Raw genomic sequence first — 19,989 nt, forward strand, 5'->3', positions numbered from 1 at the left:
ATAATTGGGAAGAGGTCACGGATTAAATGTTTAATTTTGTGTGTTCTGGGGAAGAAAGTGGTGGTAAGATTAGGGCATTTTGGTTTGGGGAGGGGAGTGTATTGGGTTCACGGTTTGAAGATTTTACTGTTAAGTAGTTTTTTAGGGTGCCCACATTTTCTGAGAGAGTCGTATAGCTGGTCCATGTATTTGTGTTGGGAGGGGGTGTCGTTGCAGAGACGGAAGCCATGGACTGAGAGTGAGAAGGGGATGGAGCATTTTGTATGTGATGGGTGGCAGCTGTTGAAATAAAGATAATTTTGGTTATTGGTTGGTTAAATGTGGACTGAGATGTAAAATGTGTTGTTTTGGAGGTGAATGTCAATATCTAGGAAAGGGATATTCGAGTCAGATATAGAAGTGAAATATACCAAGGAGAAGGAGTTGAGAGAGGAAATAAAGGAAGATAAAGGTTCGCATCCGTGGGACCAAAGGAGGAAAAAGTCATCAATATAGCGGGCCCAGAAGAATGGTTTTGGGGTTTGTTGTAGCAGAATGTTATGTTCAAGTTTACTCATATAAAGATTGACGTATGCAGGAGCCATACCCATGCAACCAATCTATGTCTATTCTCCTGCTTTGCTGACCATGATTCAGCGCTGTACAGAACTTTGCTTCATATCAAAGTTGTGATCTGCCTTTTCTTATCCTTACTCAACACTCCTGTGATCAACTCCCTCCACTTTGTAAACACTACTTAGGCTAGTGTAATTCTTCTCCTTACATCCCTACTCCTTTGACCATTTTGGTCGAAAACACTTGAGTTAACTGTTCCACCTGCTCTAGTTCCTATTCTCCTATTTTAATGTTAATCTTGGCCTTTCTTTTTCTGGAAAGTGCCATAACCTTTGTTTTATTTATATTGATTCCAATCCCATATCTATCACACTGAATTGCCAATTCACTCTGCAATGCTTGTAACCCCTTGGCTGAGTGACGAACCAGAGCTTGGTCATCAGCAAACCTAACTGATTTTATGAATTCCCTGCCGACTTTTATTTCTATCTCCAGATCTTCCCATGCCAATTTAATCATATCCTCCTCATGAATATTGAACGGCACATGATAATGGACAACACTGCATTACACCGCTTCGTAACGCTGTCCATCTGCACTCTCCATCTCCCACTCACACGCTTCTTTCGCTCTAAATGTTACTCATTTTAATTTATTATTTAACTCTTTGTACTTCCTTTTGCCTAACTCATATGTTTACATTCTTCCATTTCCTTCTCTCATCTATCTTTCTAATCATCTCAAATGCAATCCATAATTTCCTTGTCCTTTTCATATTAACGGTCCCTATAGTATCTTTTGGGGCTATCGGTATCCCTCTTATGATATATATCCATTTTTCCTTGATAGTAATCAGCTCTTTTCCCTCATGCACGATTTTCTTGGGGATCGAGATGGTGCGGGGGCTAACGTACTGGCTTCCCACCCTGAGGGCGCGGGTTCAAATCCCGGCGGTGTTGAATATTTTTCAGAGGTATCTCGATCCCTACTTGAGGTGCTTTGTGGAGGGCACTTTGAGTGAGTACGCCGTCCGTCGGATGGGACGTTAAACTGCGGACCCCTTGGCGCCTTTCGTAAAGAGCAGGCTAATGCCGACGCCGGGTTTCTCTCCACCCTTCATCCTTTCCTGTCCTTCCCCTATGGCGCAAATGACCTTAGCTGTCGGTCGCCTCCCCTTAAAACTACTACTACTACGATTTTCTTTGCAACCTGCTGATATGCCTCATCCCAGTTAATGCTTCTACAATCCATTTCCTAACCCACCGACCTTGCCTAGTCTTTTTGAAGCGGATGTTCGAGTTCATGAATTGTGATCAGATTCTGCATCAGCTCCCAGGAAACTGTGCAACTTGATCACATTTCCTAAATCTTAGGCTAACCATAATATGATGTAACCGATAACTTTCTGAGTCTCTTGGCATTTTCCATGTTTACCTACGCCTTTTGTGGTGTATAAAATAAGTGTTGGTGAAGTTGCTTGTTCTATGTTTACTACACCTCTCTTCCTCTTTGTTCAGTATAATGGCCACCCCTCATTGGCTCTGGTCCCCGCCGCTGGATATTATTCTATAACTATCACTCCTGTAATCCCCCACCTCATCACCATCTCTTCCTTAGCCTGCCGTCACATTCCAATTGCTATAAAATATTTCCCTGAAGGAACGCGTGATTATATCCTCTAACTAATCGTATGCCATATCGACTTCTTCCTCTTCGTAATTGCTTGGTGGTATGTATTTCTGAGCATGCCCAATTTTTTCGGTTCTGTTTTTATCTCTACTATTAACATTCTATCCTGGGGACGAAGCGTAATTTAGGTAACGAGGAAAAACACAACACCCAAATGATCCAGTCCGGACACGGTCGGGTGATAAAAAGCCTTTGCCCCATTGTAGCGGTACTTAATAATAATTTCATAAGCAAAAAAGACCGCATTTATTTGTACTTATGTTATTTTTATAATTAATTATACGGAATTTTTCGCCAGGTAACTACAATGGATTTCATCGCCATGAGGGGCAGGCTGTCCTATACACAATTTTAACCCCTCTTGTATCCATCTGCAAGAGATTCATTTCAAAGAGACTGACAAGAGATGTACGTTTTTAGGTTGGATAACGTCATTGGGCTACTAGCTTCATGGTGGATTGGCAGTTGCAGCTCCGGAGGCCCTTTGTGCCTCCCGTGTGCTAACTCGCAACCCCATTCGAAGAAGGGGCCGTCACAGTATGCAGCCCAACGCAAAACAACTCGGTAACCTTTATTAACCGAATAGTTCTCCTGTCACTTGTTTTAATCTCGAGGCACTTGTCCTTCTTGTACCTTGTCCATTTATTTTCGTTGGAGATTTCAATGCTCATGATCCCCTACGGAGAAGCTGAAGGGCCCAGAGGAATTGGACAGGAAGAATGTTATCAAATTTTGTCGAATATTTTAGACTATTTTAGTGGTGAAGAACTCGTTTTAACGGAGCATTCTTAGCCATAGATATGAATTTGTTCGATCAGTTAGGCTACAAAATTGAATGTCCGCTCAATACAATCATTGTGGGAGCGATCACTTTTCCCTCTTTGCATTCAAAGGAGACAGTTTTGCAAAGTTTTTAATTATCCAGAAAACTAGCCTATTCGCAGAACCAATTGGCCGAGCCTGAGTTTTCAGTAGAAAACGGTACCAGTTTCGACGCTTAGAGAACCGCCGAGTCGCTATACTCGTCGCAGCGGCAAACGCCAGAGTACCTCGGTCATCCCGAAAGATCACTCGTCCCAGGGTGGAACGACGAATGTAACAAGGTGATCCGGATGAGAAAGAGCTCTGCGCAGTTTTACAAAATACCCAACAGCAACGAATTGGGCTTTTTTCGACAGCTGCGAGTGCAATCCCGAAAATCGTAAAACAGGCCAAGAGATCTTCTTACATTGACTTTGCATCCAACGTCAACCTTGCGAGGGTGGTCCCAGAAGTACCCGACCCAACAAAGAAAACGAAAATTTTGGAAAAAAATTTATAAATTCTTCATCATAATCTCCACTCAGCTCTAAACACCTTTCCCAGCGATGTTCAATAAGTTCGATACCCTTTTTATAATAAGAACTGTGTTGCTCCTCAAAATAGCCATTAACTGCCGGCATCACTTCTTCACGGTTGGAAAACCTTCGACCACCGAGCCATCTTTTGAAGTTTGCGAATAGAAAATAATCATAGGGGGCTACATCTGGCGAATAGGGTGCATGAGGTAGCAATTCAAACTTGAATTCATGAATTTTGGACATTGCAATAACGGATTTGTTAGCTGGTGCATTGTTTTGATGAAACAACACTTTCTTCTTAGCCAAATGCGGCCGCTTTTGCTTGATTTCTTCGCTCAAACGTTGCAGTACATTCGGATTATAATCGCCGTTGGTAGATTTCCCATTTCAAAGATAGTTAATGAAAATTATCCCACGCGCATCCCAAAAAACCAACGGCATGACCTTGCCTGCAGATGAATCGGTCTTCGCTTTCTTTGGAGTCGGTTTCCCCTTTAGAATCCATTATTTTGATTGTTATTTTGTCTCGGGTGAGCAGTGATGAATCCATGGTACTGAAACAGCACAAGAACTCTGCCTTGTTGCTGTGAAACATTGCTAAACACTCAATTGAAACATTTTCACGACACTGGTATTGTTCGAGTGTGAGCAAACGCGGCACCCATCTTGCACATAGCTTTCTCATGTCCAAATTTTTAGTTAATGTCCAAACTTTTTGAAATGCCAATCCTGTCTGCTAGCTCGCGCAATTTCTGTTAACGACCATGCAGTATCACTTTTTGGATTATCTTCACCGTTTCTGGAATCGTCACCTCATTTTGTCGACCAATGCGATGCTCGTCTTGACAGCTGGTACGGTTTCGTTTAAAATCTGCAACCCAATATTTTACTGTTGTAAACGAAGGAGCAGACTCACCCAGAGTGGAATCCAGTTCAGCTTTTATATTGGTTGGTCTGAGGCCTTTCAAATAAAAGTATTGGATCAAATAACGATGACGAATTTTCTCCATTTTCACAAATTCACTGAAAACATGACTATTGATGACTGCCATAGAAATACTGCACAACATGGTGTCTTTAAACTTGATATTTTTTAAACATCTACCGCCATCCCTAAGTCAGGCCGACTTGGGCCTCCCCATGTTTATAGCTAGTTCGTTGTTTTACCAGCGGAACTCTGCCATTAATGTAGCGTTGCGAGAAATAAAAGGAAATTACTGCAGCTTTTTAATTTGCGCCGACTCCGAGCGCACTTCAATCCATTTCCGGCTTCTCCCCTACCCCAAATCCAGGAGACATTCTGGGCTCGTATCCCTTCATCATAGTGGTAACGAATTACGATGTCAGTTGAAAAAGTTCTCGGACGTTTTACAGCGAGCCTCCAATTATTTTTTAATCCAATTGGAGGCGCTGTGTCCGCGGAAATTTCCCAAATAACCGCCTTCAAGCACTTCAAAATATCTTGTTTTGTTGATTAGTTACGGTCAGTTAAGTGTAATGTATTACTCGTATGTGAAGGAGTTTGCGTGGGGTGTGGCGAAAAATCGGATCCGCGGAAGTGAACTCTTTGAAGGAGGAGCCTTGTTCTGTCAAATTCTATGTGAAACTTCTCAAATCCATCGGGGAAACTTTGAAGGTGATTATCAAGGCCTGATGGTGAGAATGTTGTGAAACGCTCCACGTGTTGTGAATGGTGTACCTGGTTCTAAAAAGGGCAGTCAGTCAGTGGAAGATGACGAGCCTTCCGAGAGACCATAAAAGTGGACTGATGACTCCAACATCGAGACTGTCAGGGAACTTGCAGAAGAGTGGCATCTCGATTGGTTCGCGCTATGAAATCCTGACTGACGATGCATCGAGTCGCCGCCAAATTCGGGTATCGCCTAGTGACAGCAGACCAGAAACAATATCGCTGGTGACATAATTGTCATTATATATTTATGTATTCAAAAGATATATGGTTAAAAAAAACTATTTGACAGTGGTAAAAAATGAGCTTAGCTGTCGGCGAACCTTAATGTATAACGCTACGAGTCACCGTCCGTCGGAGGGCCACGCTCTCTGAACCCATCAGCGGCATCACTGAATCAGGACTATTCCTCTCGGAATCGCGGGTTATCCTTCCGTCCTACCCCCAAGTACCCTAATCCTCCCGAAGTCGCTGTTCGAACCTCAGACTACCTCCGAGCTACCGGTAAGATGCACCTCTCCTTCCTTCCAACACGCTTACCTCTACTCTTTAGGTGCTTTGTCCTGGGTGATTACCTTTGTAGTACACGCCAAGGACAATACATAACTGAAACAAGGCCCTCTTACTTAAAGGCTCTCCCCATTGATGCCGACGCACCGGACGGTGTTCTTAAACCTGTTTGTATTTTAGACCAACGAGTTACTAATATGAGGTTTTTCAGTGTGAAGAGGCATCTACGTAGAATTAGATTTTTATCACTTGATACAGGGATCGTATGCATTAAGTTTGAAATTCATTCTTTTAGATAAATCATGCGAATGGAAAAGGTAATGATCGCCTTTAATTGAGCAGCCCTATTATTATAAATGCCCACGAAATCCGAATGGCAAGAGCACACCGTCGCGCAATTGAAAATCACGATGCTCATAGAACCAACAGTTGACTTCCGAAAGAAACCTAATGGGGTCAATTGTTTGCGGATGGAATATTATCTTTTCGATCACGCATGGACAAAAAATACTTTTGCCTTCGTCCAAACAGTTGCACCTACCCTTCGAAAACCGCCGAAGTATGGTCATCAACCGACAGAACCGACCAATTGATTCCCCTTTTCTGGGGGACCCTGGGCAGCAATATTTTCAGCTCTGTCGATCCTTCGCCCGACTAGGCATGGGTCGCGTTTCTCGCCCCTCCGCTGCCCCTCCTCCACAGCCCTCCCTGCGACCTGCTTATCAGCCCCCTCGCATACACAACCCGCCCCTTCCGGAGGGAGGGAGGCTGTTCTATTCTTCTCCGGGTCGTCTTGTCCTATTTGCTCCCCGCTGTCGAACCAACCCAGGATAGGCCATCTAGGATTCCACCAACGGAAACGTATCAGAGGAATGAAACGGTCCATTTTCCGATAGAAGGCACCAGCATCCCGGCGAAGCGGCTACCGGACTCCATCGCACGTTAACCTACTCTACGCCGCTTAAACTAAGTCACCAGATACACACGACTTGTCACGACAATTACATCACCACAAGGTACGTATTAATTTTATTTCAATGGATTTTTTCCATTTTCCAAGCATATTCCTATTGCATACCGACGAATTGTGCGGAGGGGAAAGCCTTGTTTGAGTTTACACGAGTGTCTTTTGTGTTTTAATTTCTCAGCATGGTCTCAATTTTCAATGAAACTTCTGGGTAGGAGTTTTTCTTCGGGCTCAGCATTAAAACCTTAGGAATTGTAATATTCTATTAGGTAATTCATTCACTCTAACTCCGTTTTTCTGCCGCCTCCTCGTGTATAATTAAAACGTGATCACGTGACGCTTTTCAATTCATCAAAAGTACATATAAAAATTTTGCTCCATTCCTTCGTGCACTTTTACTTCGAAAATGGATTAATTCTTCACATTGTTCCACATGCTTGAGAAATGTCAATTATGAGTATTATTCTCCATTACCGCTGGTGATCTTTATGCTTCTGGCGGTTCTTTACCTTTTGTTAAAATAATCTATTGATAATATAAATAATCGATGCAGGTAATTTCGAATTATGTCAATATATTACATTGTCATAATTCGAAATGATTGGCATCGAAACGGACAGGTTTCCTTTGTGATTTTTCATTCAGAAGTCGATATACCGGCCGTTTCCTCTATATGAGAAACTCGTAATAATAAAGCATTCAAGGCGACCCTTAAAGACAAAATTAAATGTTTTCAAGTACATCTCACAAAGCGATGACATCAATATGGGAAATAGATGCTGTATTACAGTTCTGTAGATTTTTATTGTTGTAGAGGAGAGTACATAAGATTTCATGTTGTTGAATTGTATTCTAAGGGTAGAGAATAAACTGGGAAGTGTGAACTCCAGACGCTGTCTTAGATGGCCTTATCTCTGCCAAGTCCTTGCTAATGAAGACACCTGTATTTAAGCACGTCACTTCTGAAAGTATATTTGAGGCTAATATTACGAAAACTGCTAATTCCTTTTTACAGTTGCGCACTTCCTTTGCAAACAGTATTAAAATAAATGTTATTTGCTTCATATCAATGACTGGTGACGTTACAGTTGCCTGCGTGCGCCAAAGGGGTGGGTTGTGGGCGCTATGCATTCACAATAACATTTTCACTTAAACATTATGCAAGCTTATAGATTTGCGTGTGATACACTTGAGCACACAATTGGCATTCATTTTATATGTTTGCCATTGAATTCAGAATGCTGGCACCTGACATTTATTTGGACAGTAACTGTTTCATCAGTTTTTGGACAGCTATTCATAAATATTATCCTCGTAATCATTTCAATTCCCGATCCGCTATATCAGTCGAAAGCATTTGAAGCTTACTTCTATCCCTCTCTCTCAGTAACGCTAATTCTATGCGTTTTTTATTTTCACTTATCGGGGAGTCTTCCGCTGGGGTCTTATCTGCAAATGGATTCACCAACTTCTTTCGCGGTAATATTAAAAGCTACATTCTAAAAATACTTTCTTTCCGTCCAAAACGCGGGAGTAATTGTATCTAATTAATTTTGCATTCCACGCCGAGTACTTCGCTAAGCACAGTGCTTGTTTACTGTTTTACTGGACAGTACCTCATGTAGTAACAATGAATATATTCACTTAAGTATTAATCTGCCAATTCTATACGTAGTAGAGTAAAATTATGAGCTTTCAAGTTTAAGACCCTTCCGTTCCATATTGGCGTCAGAATGTCTTTCCCATTTTTCGATAAGAATAAAACGCGAGGATCTTAGCTCGCCCAATTTCTTCTTGATTTTGGTCACAAAAACTCGTTTCTCATTGCAACTTATTCTTAATTGGTGAATTAATTGACTCTTCGATGTTATACTCAGGTGGATTGAGTGCTACTTATGATTATTTTATTCCGATCATAATTCTGAGGGCAACCGTGCTCAACACTAGCCATTATCAGTTGCACGTAAAATGGAATGGAATTCCATTTAAAATATGTTTCCCTGAAATTATAATTTTACTTTATTTTGTGTATTCATGACAACGTTTCAACGCCACGCTGATTGATGGCAAGTTTTCCAAAGTCCGCCCCTACCGACCGAAAGACGCATGGATTTAGCCCTCCCTCGCGGAGAGGGTCGTTCCCAGACTCGGGAAGGTACAAGTATAAATTGGAGTCTAAACCGACGCCGCACCAGGACCTCGCATCTAGAAGTCCATGGTTGAGAATGCCTAGGGTTTAACGGAGAAACTGTATTTGATGAAGTAATCCAATGTTTATGGGTATCTTGAAACACAAATTCCTAATGTGTTCACATTTTAAGGGGGAATTTAGTTAATTCGAAATTTTTAAATATCGTAGTCAAAAAATAATTGCTGAAACGCTTCGCCCATATTAGGGTCATTTATTTTATTTTTAATTGAACGCTCGGCCTGTCATTAAGAAATATATAGTATTTAGGGCCTGGGTCATCCGGAACCTAGTGAATTGAAACGTGAAATATTGAAAAAATACCAAAATGAAATATATGACATTTAATGTACATTTAATATTATCTTAAGGAATGTAAAATGAATTCGATATGTCATGGTAGTTATCAAATATGCTATCATTTATTTCTAGCTATGTTATTAGCCTGCCTTGTGGCGTTACACTTTGTCACATGACTGCTCAATCCACTATGTAGTCACCTTCTTTTCTTATCCCCAGTGATGCCAACCGTATAGAGATGAGACACCACATCGGACTCGAATACTAAACACATACGAAATTGCATATTGCCTTTTATTTATTACAATTAGAAAAAGTATCCAAATTAAAAATGGATCAAATATTTTTAAAACAAGAGCCACAGTCATCGAAGATTTGAGAGACTTGAAAGCAATTGCCTGGTTTTGTTTCCATACCCAATGAACTGAATCATTCGATAGACAGTTTCTGGGAAGGACTTGAGATTTTAAGAAAAATTAGGAACAGACTTTCCAAATATTAAGCCATTCCCAAAAACCAATAGCTTATCATTTTAAATTAGGATCTGCATTTCATCAATGGGATTTGCGTGTTCAAGTTTAAAACTCTTTCTAAGCTAATGTAATAATATGATGTTAAAGAAATTTTTCAACTAGATAAAGTTATCCATAGTTAGTGTTATATTGATGCTTCCAAAATTATTATTTCATTTTACGTTTTTGCGTCGTGAAATGTTCTACTTCTGACTTTCATCAAACCTCTAAGGCGACCTGGATCCAGAATGAAAGTTTTAATCTGCAGAAGCTATTTACTTGTAAATACAGAAATAGAAAACATATTTAAAAAGCGCATTTTTCCTTTGGTATTTTTGAATGATTTGATCCTTGACTGATTCTGTTTTTAATTTGTTTTGGTTTAAAATTCCCAAACTCCTTCCTTAAGTGTGAAGTGTTGCTTGCATTGAAACCTAGAGAAACAAACATTTCAAATTCCACGGCATGACAATATAATTAGGAAGAACCCAATCCTCGTTTAAGTTCGGCGGGTGGTCCAAGATATTTGTAAATAATACAGGGTCGCACCCAAAAGTCGTAGGACTGATTTTCTCTGGTGCGAACGGAGCGGTGGAGGGGGGTCTGCTTGGCAGGGTTAGGTGGAGGGGGCTCTTAGCAACAATCCGACACCAACCTCAGTTGCCTGCGGGCTGTCGTTGATTGAGGAAACCGTTTTTAGTGAAGCAAGTTTTTGTCCACGTCGAAAAACAAAATGAATCTGAATTTAGAGCAACGTTATTCCGTGAAGTTTTGTGCGAAACTCGGGAAGACGGCAACTGAGACCCTCGATATGATCAAGCAGGCTTATGGCGACACTGCCTTAAGCCTTTCCACAGTATTTGAGTGGCACAAGTTGTTAAAAGAGGGTAGGGAGCTCGTTGAAGACGACCATCGCTCCGGACGGCCGTCGACGGCAAGAACCGACACGAATGTGGACAGAGTGAGGACACTGCTGAGCACAGACCGACGCTTAACCAGTGAAGAAATTGCAGACCAGTTGGGTCTGTCTGCATCCAACGTCCAACGCATTATTTCACAGGATTTGGCCATGCGCAAGGTGTGCGCCAAGATAGTGCCGAAAATTCTGAGTGTCGACCAACAGCTCCTGGCCAAATACGGCGTTGCCACGTTACCGCACCCGCCCTATTCTCCCGATCTGGCACCACCGGACTTCTTCTTCTTCTCCCTGATGAAAAGACAGCTCAAGGGACGACGTTTTGACTCGATAAAGGCCGTTCAAGAGGCTTCGACGAGGGTCATCAACGGCATCCCCAAAGAAAATTTCCAGCGGGCGTACGGGGAATGGGAGCAACGTTATACTAAGTGTGTAGTAGCTCAAGGAGCATACTTTGAAGATTATTAAGTCGATGTAAGTATATCGTCAATAAAATTCTTGTAAAAAAATCAGTCCTACCACTTTTGGGTGAGACCCTGTAGTTCAAAAGAATTTATATTTTCCTTGATTCTGAAGTTGTTTTGCCTAGGCGAGAAATGTAAACCAATTTCTCTCTGTGAATACTTTAGCGTTGCATCTGGTCTCCGAATATATGCGGTGTTATTCCAAGGACAATCACAAATTTATGATATAAATATGTTTTCTGAGTTCATCCAGTCCAGATGTTAAATTAGTAAATGCCAATGGAAAGGCATCTATTGCCTTTGTCATATAAAATTGGCCTCCCATTTCCGTGTTAGCTTTCGTGTCATTTATAAAATTCCATTTTTATTTTATGATTCATCCTGTGACGTCACAATCAGAGGGAAGCAGCATGGCGGCCCTTATCAGTGGACCGAGGGTTCTCTTCGCTTTCTTCCTCGCCGTCATCATGGTACATCCTTCGTTGCATTTTGGTGAGTCGCCCTTTTCCGGATAGCGCAATCTTTAATGAAAATATGTAAGTTGTCGACGGGTTCTTGCGTATTATTGAATGGTACGGGTATTGTGGCTAATGTCCCTATATCCTCAGGTACAGTATTAATTTAAATGGTGTTTCGAAGGTTTCCCTTGGAGTCAATTTTTTCTGTAAAAAATATTGTCATTTACTTTAATCAATTAGCTTCTTTCAAATATTTTTCTGCTCTTGAATTAAGTTCTATATTGTTTCATTTGGGGGTTTAAAATTAAATAGCGGCAGAAATTTCAGTTTAAAACGAAACGCAAAACAAAAATGATGGACCTCGATCATTACGTGTATAGTTGTGGACACAAATTGAAATATGTCATTTGAAAATGATCTCGGTCGCATCTCTCTCTCGAAGAAACAGTCGAATACATGAGAATTCACAAAGTTCCTCGCATGCGATTTAGTTAAACTTATATTTTTATTCGATATGGTAGAAGTGAAGGATTAGTTACTCTCATTGTCATTCTGCTCTAGGCAGGCATCCGGAGGATTGACCCATCGTCGGGATTATCCCACTCTTGTCGAAAGGCGCCAAGGGGTCCGCAGTTTAACGCCCCATCCGACGGACGTCGTATTCACTCAAAGTTCTCTCCACTAAGTACCTCAATTAGGGATCGGGATACCACTGAAAAATATCTGCCGCCTCTGGGATTTAAACCCGGGTGGGAAGCCCATGCGTAAGCCATCCCGATACCCTTATCCTTCTTAGGTGACCTTCATTCCTTCTTAAAATTCCCAAACTCCTTCCTTACGGCGTGTATTATCCAACTTTTCTTCCTATCTCTTATTCTGTCCTATAAACAGCTTCCTTTGCTTTTAATTTTAGTAAATTTTCACTCACAGCTTTGTCAATCTAGCATATCATCTCTCTTCCTCCCCAGTCTTGGTATGCAATGCAATGCAATTCACTGAATTTCCAATATACTCAGAAATGCTTGCAACCTCTTGGCTGACTGACGAACTCGGTCATCAGCATACCTAACTGATTTTACGAATTCCCCGTCGACTCTCATTCCTACCTGTACATCTAGAGTCCCTGTAGTTCTTCCCATACCTCTTGAATCATTTCCCCCACATATACGTTGAACAGCACCGGCGATAATGGACAACCCTACCTTACACCTCTTTCTAACACTGTCCACTCGGACTTCCCGTTCCCCACTCGCACCTGAGCAGTCTGAGACATGTACAGGTTGCGGATTAGCCTCCTGTCCCTCCAATCTATTCCTATTTTCTGCAATATACTCCTTAGTTTTCCCAATTCACTCTGTTAAACGTCTTTTCGAAATCTACGAAACAGGCAAATACGTTCTGATTGTATTCTATATTCCTCTCTATTAGTGATCTCATTACAGCAATGGCTTCACGCGTGCCTCTCCCCTTCTTGAATCCAAACTGATCATCCCCTAAGTAATCATTTGCCCTACTCTCTATCCTTTTGTTTATGATCCTGAGAACAACTATAGCTGCGTAGGATATCAAACTTATATTTCTGTAGCCCTCAAATGATGTAGCCATTACCTTTTTCGGAATAGGAGCTAACACTGATCTCGCAATGTCTTCCCCCCGGGTGCCTTCCTCATAGATGTTACGAATCAATCCATATGGTCTCTTTCTCCCTCATTTTCCTAAACTTTTTAGTAGTTCCACAGGAATGTTGGCAACCCACACGGCCTTATTTGATTTCATCTTGGGGATCGGGATGGTGCGGTGGCTAACGTACAGGCTTCCCATTGAGAGGACCCAGATTAAAATACTGGAGACAACAAGTATGTTTCAGTGGTATCCCGATCCCTACTTGCGGTGTTTTGTGAAGTGCACTTTGAGTGAGTACGAGTACGCCGTCCGTCGGATGGGACGTTAAACTGCAGATCCCTTGGCGCCTTTCGACAAGAGTAGCCTGATAACGACACCGGGTTTCTCTCCACCCTACCGTTCCCATCCATCCCGAATTGCGCAAAGAAATAAGCTGTTCGTCGCCTCCCATTAAAACTACTACTACTTGATTTCATCTCTCTTAATGCCCTTTCTATTTCATCGTCGACCTAAGGTCCTGGACCTAAGCTATTCTCATCTACGTCATGTTCTCTTTCAATGTCTAACTTTTTTGGCCTAAGTTCTCTACGATACAGTTCGTCTATATATTCCTTCTATCTCTCTTGGATCTTTGCTGTTTCAACTATTGTCATATTCGACTTCTCTGTAACTGTTAGCACAGAGCTTCCCTTCTTATTTCCTGATAGTAGTTTAACCCTCTAGTATAGCGCACCAATTTCACCCTTCCTCTGCAGACTTTCCATATCCTCGCACTGCGTCTTCCACCATGCTATTTTTGGCCCTATTTGCATCCCTCTAAAATTATAATTTTACTCTTTTTACTTCCTTCTGCCTAACTAGGTGTTTACATTTTTCCATTTCCCTCTCTCATCTATCTTTCTAATAATCTCATCCGTGATCTATGGTTTCCTTGCCCTTTTCCCGTCAACCTTCCTATAGTTTCTTTTGCGGTTTTCGATATCCCTTTTTTGATAAATTCCCATTTTTCCACGATAGTAATCAGCTCTTTCCCCTCATCCATCATTTTGTCTACAGCCTACTGTCTTTTCTTTTCAATCCAGTTAATGCTTCTACATTCCATTAACCCGGCGCCCTTTCCTCATCCTTTTGAAACGGACGCTACACTTCATAACAACTAAATTGTGGTCAGAGTGCGCACCTGCTCCAGGGAAGCTGTGCGAATTGATCACACTATTCCTAAACCTGTACCTAACCATTATATAATGTAACTGATTCCTTTTTGAGTCATCTGGCATTTTTCATGTATACCCACGCCTTTTTGGTGTCTTAACCAATTGTCAGTGATCAGTGACCCCTGTCTCCTACCACGCTCAGTTGCGTTCTCCCCGCGGTCATTCCTCGTACCTTAACCGTAGTCCCACACCCCATTACCGTCTCTTCCTTCGCCTATCGTCACATTCCAATCCCCCATCACTATCAAATGTTTCCATGCAGGAAAATACTCGATTAAGTCCTCCAACTGATCGTATATACTATCGACTTCTTCCTTCTTATGCTTGCATGGTGGAATGTACATGTATACCTGAATAATGGCCAAGCTCATTGGTTCTGTTTTTACAGGGTGCGCTCCGAAAGTAATGTAGTCGAATTTCCTGCGCCGCTTTCATTTGTCAGAGTAGGACAGAACTACTTGGAGAAGGTGGGGGAGGGAACGCTAATCTTTGCCGCAAACCGGGCACTGTGCTCTTCATGCTCCGGAAGCGGCACCTCTGCGTGCCGGCTGTGTCACGATAAAAATGGATTCGACAATAGAGCAACGTTACCCAATTACTAAGTTTTTGGTTAACTGAAAAATATCTCTTGATGACCAAATTGAGTAGCTTCAGGCGTGATGTGGTGGATGTCGAACATAATGAATAACTGATTGAAGCACCCGAAGATTCTGATGATGATGTAATACATCGAAATCCAGTCGTAAATTAAAAATGTTATCAAGTGGAAAAGTGCTTTGATATCTTGATGAGACTAACATAATGATTCGTGAGGCTTACGGGGTCTCTGCTATGTCCTACTCACAAGTTTCGAGTTAATTAAAGTGATGTTGGTGATTCACGTAAAACTCCTAAGAGTCTTGCAGATTTTTAAAGAATTCCTCTCCTGGGTGTAGAGTTAGTAGTAATGGAAGGAGAAATCAATTTTTTAGAAAAAAAGGCGTGGAGTTCTTCGTGAGTTGCTTTCACTAATGGGGACTTTCTTTAATGAGGGCCGGGAAGAGGTTCACGACGAATAATACTGGGCGGTCTTCAAAGATCGATAACAATGTGACTCGTTTTCGATAATTGTTGGACTCTGACCGTCGATTGAGTATCAAGATGGTTGCCAATGAACTGAAGTTGTCGTCTACTGTTGCGTTTCGCAGTGTTACTAAAGATTTAGCGATGAGGAAAGTGTGCGCCAAGCTCGTACCCAGGAAGTTGTCAGATGACCAGAAGACCAACCTAACGGAAATTTCAAGTGAACTTTTGCAGGATATTGAAAATGAACCTGATTATTTGGAAACATCATCACTGGTGATGAAACCTGGGTGTTTGAATACGTCCCAGAAACAACACGCCAAAGCTCTGAGTGGCATACCGCCCAGTCCCCCACGCTCAGAAAGCCAAGAATGAGCAAATCAAAAGTAAAAACAATGCTCATTGTCTTTTCGACAGTAAAGGAGTGGTTCATAAGGTGTTTTCCTTAGAGACAGACAGTTAACGCCGCCTACTGCGTGGATAAGACTCCGAAAAGGGGTCATCAGGACGAGAAAAGCCATCTCCGCTACCTGACAACTCCACGACAAAGCCCCTTCCCAACACGCGCTAGGAGTCCCCAAGTTCCTGACCACACTACATGTGAAAACGCTGCCCCCCCTATAGTCCTGACGTCGCCCCAGTATACTTATTTTTGTTCCCTCGGATCAAGGCAGCGCTGAAAGGAACCCATGTTGAGTCCATAGAAGAGATCCAATCAGCCGTGACAAAGGCCTTGCAAGAGATCCCCGAAGACGCCTTCCAGGACCCTTACCGGTCATGGCAGAGTCGCTGGAAAAATGTGTATAGGCCCAAGGACAGTACTTTGAAGAGTTTTAAGTGTTTGCGCAAATCTGTTCAATAAATTACTTTAAAAAAATAATTGCTTTACTTTCGGAACTTACCCTGTATCTCCACAAGTAATATTCTATCCGTTGCTTGTTCTATGTTTACTACGCTTTTTCCTACCTCTTTATTCAATATTATGGTACCCCGCGTTGGCTCTCGTCCCCTCCGCTGTATATTACTCGTTAACTATCACTCCTGTAATCCCAGCTATCCTTCCATCTCACCTCGCATTGACCTGAAATATCTATTTTTCCATCTCTCGCTTTGTACTCTTTAATTTTCCTGTCCTCGACATTGTCCCAACATTCCAAATGCCTATTCTGACTAATTCGGTCTTTTCCTTCTGCATCTTCTGTCCTACTGCTGTCGGTTTTCTTTTGAAATGGTTTCGTGAGATGACGACCTCGTAAGTCTTGCCTCTCCCGCTATCGTGCACGACACACGGCTGATTGGGCCGAGTCCCGTAGTTGCCAGGACTCATATTCTCAATACTGTCCATCATTAAATTCTTCGGAATAATAATTGAGCCCCACTGTGGTCATACGCCTTTTGCAGGCGCCTCAATGAGGAAATGACGGTGCTTGGACTACCTTGCGTCTGCTTCCTAACCTTCGACCTATCTATGGGTGACCCTACCAGGAGCAATTATTATTGCTCCTAGTATCATTGCTCCCACCAGCACAGGTCTAGCTGTCATCGGAACGCTCAAGCCCTTCCACTAACGTCAGGGTTGTAGTCGATGGGAGGTATATATATATAACACTAGGATTTGATAAGAAGAAAAGATACCGAGAAGTACTTACCTAGAGCATTTCGTCTACTCAGGGTTATTGCCCGAGACACTGGTTTCTTGGATACGTCTTGGGTGTCTCAACCGAGATATAGTTTCCCAGTTCTATTGTCTTTGATAACAATGCATGAATTATCCTTAGTACATGAACAATTTACATTTGCCACATTATTGTCTCAACTATGCACTTTTGTTACGACGATATAGTTTTAGTAGTCGTATATCAATAAAAATTAATAGAAAAACTAAATTTCGTTGTCATTGTGCTTGTGGTTTAATTGTGTCGATGCTACAAATCGTTCAAGGGGACCTTATGTCTAGGCGAATGACCAGGGCTAACAGCTGCGTCCCGGCCCCCCTCTCCAAAGGTCGCGTCAAGTTGCTGCAGGGAGGGTTAATCGTCAAGTACCAATGCCGCCGTGGGACCATTCTGTGGGGTGCCAAGTACGCCACCTGCATGAGCGGCGAATGGGATCAAAGGCCGCCCATTTGCGTCCGTAAGTATTCCACGCTCGCCACGTCCACTGCCCTTCTTATTACCGCTAGTGTTTATCAATATGTATTGTACATTATATATTATATACTTATGTCCATTATATACTTATTCACTCTTTGATTACTATATTTCTGAAATGTTAAATTAGGCTTCAGATAATTACTAGCCCCTCCTAATTTATGAGCTCACAAGCCCGATGTCCTCTAAAATATTGAGACTAATTCTTGATTATACCTCTACTTTCGATTTATATTGATTTGAAGGACATTCGCCGTAGTAGTCCCAACCTCGGTTTTCCACAAAAAAGATTTAATATTTCACGACCATAATCTTTTTGGTGGAAATGTTGTCTCTTTTTACCCTCATAATGAAGGAGTTCCATTAAGTTAAACCTGAAACTGTTATGTTTATCACGTATTTCCCATTATATCATGTCATGCTCGTGTTCTAAAAGTAGCTGTCCTTCCTATCAGATTCGGTCTTGGGTATATATTTTATCGCCTTGGGGTACTCCTTTTTTTTGAGAATTTTGTTTCTCTCCGGTCTCAGTTTTTTCTATTTTTTCCGGAAAATGAAGTGAATGTTTTTGTCACGTGTCACATGAGTTTTATTATTTTGGGCCTGGTATCCACATAAATCATATTTTGCAATTGAAGATTGGCTAACAGATGCATAATGTTCCAAATGTTTTCATCCTGTTTCCCAGAACGCGGTTGCCGTCCTTTGGCCCCGCTGCCCTTGGGGTCCATTATGGTGACTTTCGAGGGTGCCGTTGCGTTGCTCAAGTGTCGTCAGGGACATTACCTGGCCACCAAATCTTACTCTAGACTTGGGAGAGTAATAATGAATCTACGAAACGAGACCTCCGGTGCTGACTACATATACTGCGACGGACGGGTGTGGAATGCCACCGAATATCATTGCATTCGTGAGTCATACTACTTTTAGCTAAAGCCTAATATGTGCAAAGGTTTTTCATTTAGCTTTGAAATAAATAAATGTGACTTTATGTGTGTATGCTAATCCTCTTACATGTAAAGGTGTTCTTGAAAGGTCTACATTTTTTGTGGCAAAAGATCGAAGGTCCAGGCTTAAATTTTCAGCAAAACGTTTCAGGTTCAAGAAAATATTTTCTGTTTGGGATCCTTAAACTCTTCGTACCTCAACAGCTTCATTGGTATCGTAAACCTAGAAGTTTTAGGCTTAACTTTTTGAAATTAATTCATTCAGATTCTTTGGTGCTTATCCTTTTTTTTTATTCGAACAGATGCGATCCGTTTCGACCTTGATAAGCCATCATGATGACTTATTAACGTGGAGGAAGATAAGTCCGTGGTACACAGCCATTTCAAAGCTTTTGAGCTCTAAAAACCTTTTCGGTTGCGAAAGGTCTTTACTGCTGCTGTAAGAGTAGCACTGCATTAGATGAGGGGTTTAGATCGGTGAGCTGTTGATGGCGAAAGTTCTTCATAGGGCAAAGGGCTTCCAGGGAAAAATTTTGGGGGAGAGTATTAGAAGACGGGACATATGGAAACTGGGGGCAAAGCTTTTTATGTCCATGAAAATTTATAAATGGGAACATTAGCGAGCTTGTTCGAGCGTGAAATGCCAAGCCTGAATATTCTTTCACTCTTAAATACCCCTTGCATCTCCACCGTCTACTTGCCTCCCAAAATCAATATCTAAAGCCCATAGCTAGCCAATGGTGTTTCCTACGGGGTGCAACCCAGGAATGTGAACTATCCTCAATCACGCCTGGACGATACGCACGTATTAAGAGACAAACGCCTGGGAGCCAAGGGTCACTTCTCCGTTAAAATATCCACAAACTATAATTTAAAAACAAAATTAATTCATGGATATGTCATTCTTGAGTTTGGAATATTTAATACAAAAGTGGATGCATTGATGATGGTGAAATTGCAAGAATAGCGTTGCATTCCCACAGCGATTCCGACAACGACCACGTCTCCGACCCCGGCGGCAACCTCGAGGAGAGCGACCACCGCCGGGCCCAACCTGATGACAGCTCTGCCGGATCTCACCATCGTCAACTTGACCACCATCACCACCACTGCATATCCCGAGACCAGCACGCCGGTGCAGTCTCTGGAGACCGGCACCATGGCTTGGGCTACTGAGGGCGGCGTGGAGGCAGGGAAGGGAACCACCGCAGATTCGGATCTTAGGACTCCGCCACCACCAACCACCACTTTCTCACCCAGGGTCCGAACAACCCCGACGGCGACCACGGCAAGGTTTTTTGTCTCCCGTCATAGTCACTTCCTTCGCTTCCTCGCTTAACAAATCAACTGCCTCACTCACTTCTATCAAATTTAAACTACAAATGTCTCCACCTACAGTGCTCT

General features: G+C 42.1%; 1 protein-coding gene across 1 annotated transcript; it reads left to right on the plus strand.

The window, feature by feature from the left end:
- Window positions 1-6,694: 6,694 nt before the first annotated feature.
- LOC139695244 (uncharacterized) lies at window positions 6,695-19,924 on the plus strand. Its single transcript, XM_071593932.1, has 5 exons — window positions 6,695-6,800; window positions 11,531-11,623; window positions 17,430-17,621; window positions 18,327-18,548; window positions 19,569-19,924. Exons 2-5 carry the CDS (start codon window positions 11,542-11,544, stop codon window positions 19,922-19,924), a joined length of 852 nt encoding a protein of 283 aa, XP_071450033.1. The 5' UTR covers window positions 6,695-6,800; window positions 11,531-11,541.
- The last annotated feature ends 65 nt before the right edge of the window (window positions 19,925-19,989 follow it).

Source organism: Hetaerina americana, unplaced genomic scaffold (assembly GCF_022747635.1).
Source record: "Hetaerina americana unplaced genomic scaffold, ioHetAmer1.1.p SCAF_6, whole genome shotgun sequence".
Classification (NCBI taxonomy): domain Eukaryota; kingdom Metazoa; phylum Arthropoda; class Insecta; order Odonata; family Calopterygidae; genus Hetaerina; species Hetaerina americana.

Coding starts and splice junctions, on each gene's coding strand:
- LOC139695244 (XM_071593932.1), top strand. CDS start 11,542: ATGGCGGCCCTTATCAGTGGACCGAGGGTTCTCTTCGCTTTCTTCCTC. Junction 11,624..17,429: donor ACATCCTTCGTTGCATTTTG/GTGAGTCGCCCT, acceptor AAATCGTTCAAG/GGGACCTTATGTCTAGGCGA. Junction 18,549..19,568: donor CACCGAATATCATTGCATTC/GTGAGTCATACT, acceptor GCATTCCCACAG/CGATTCCGACAACGACCACG.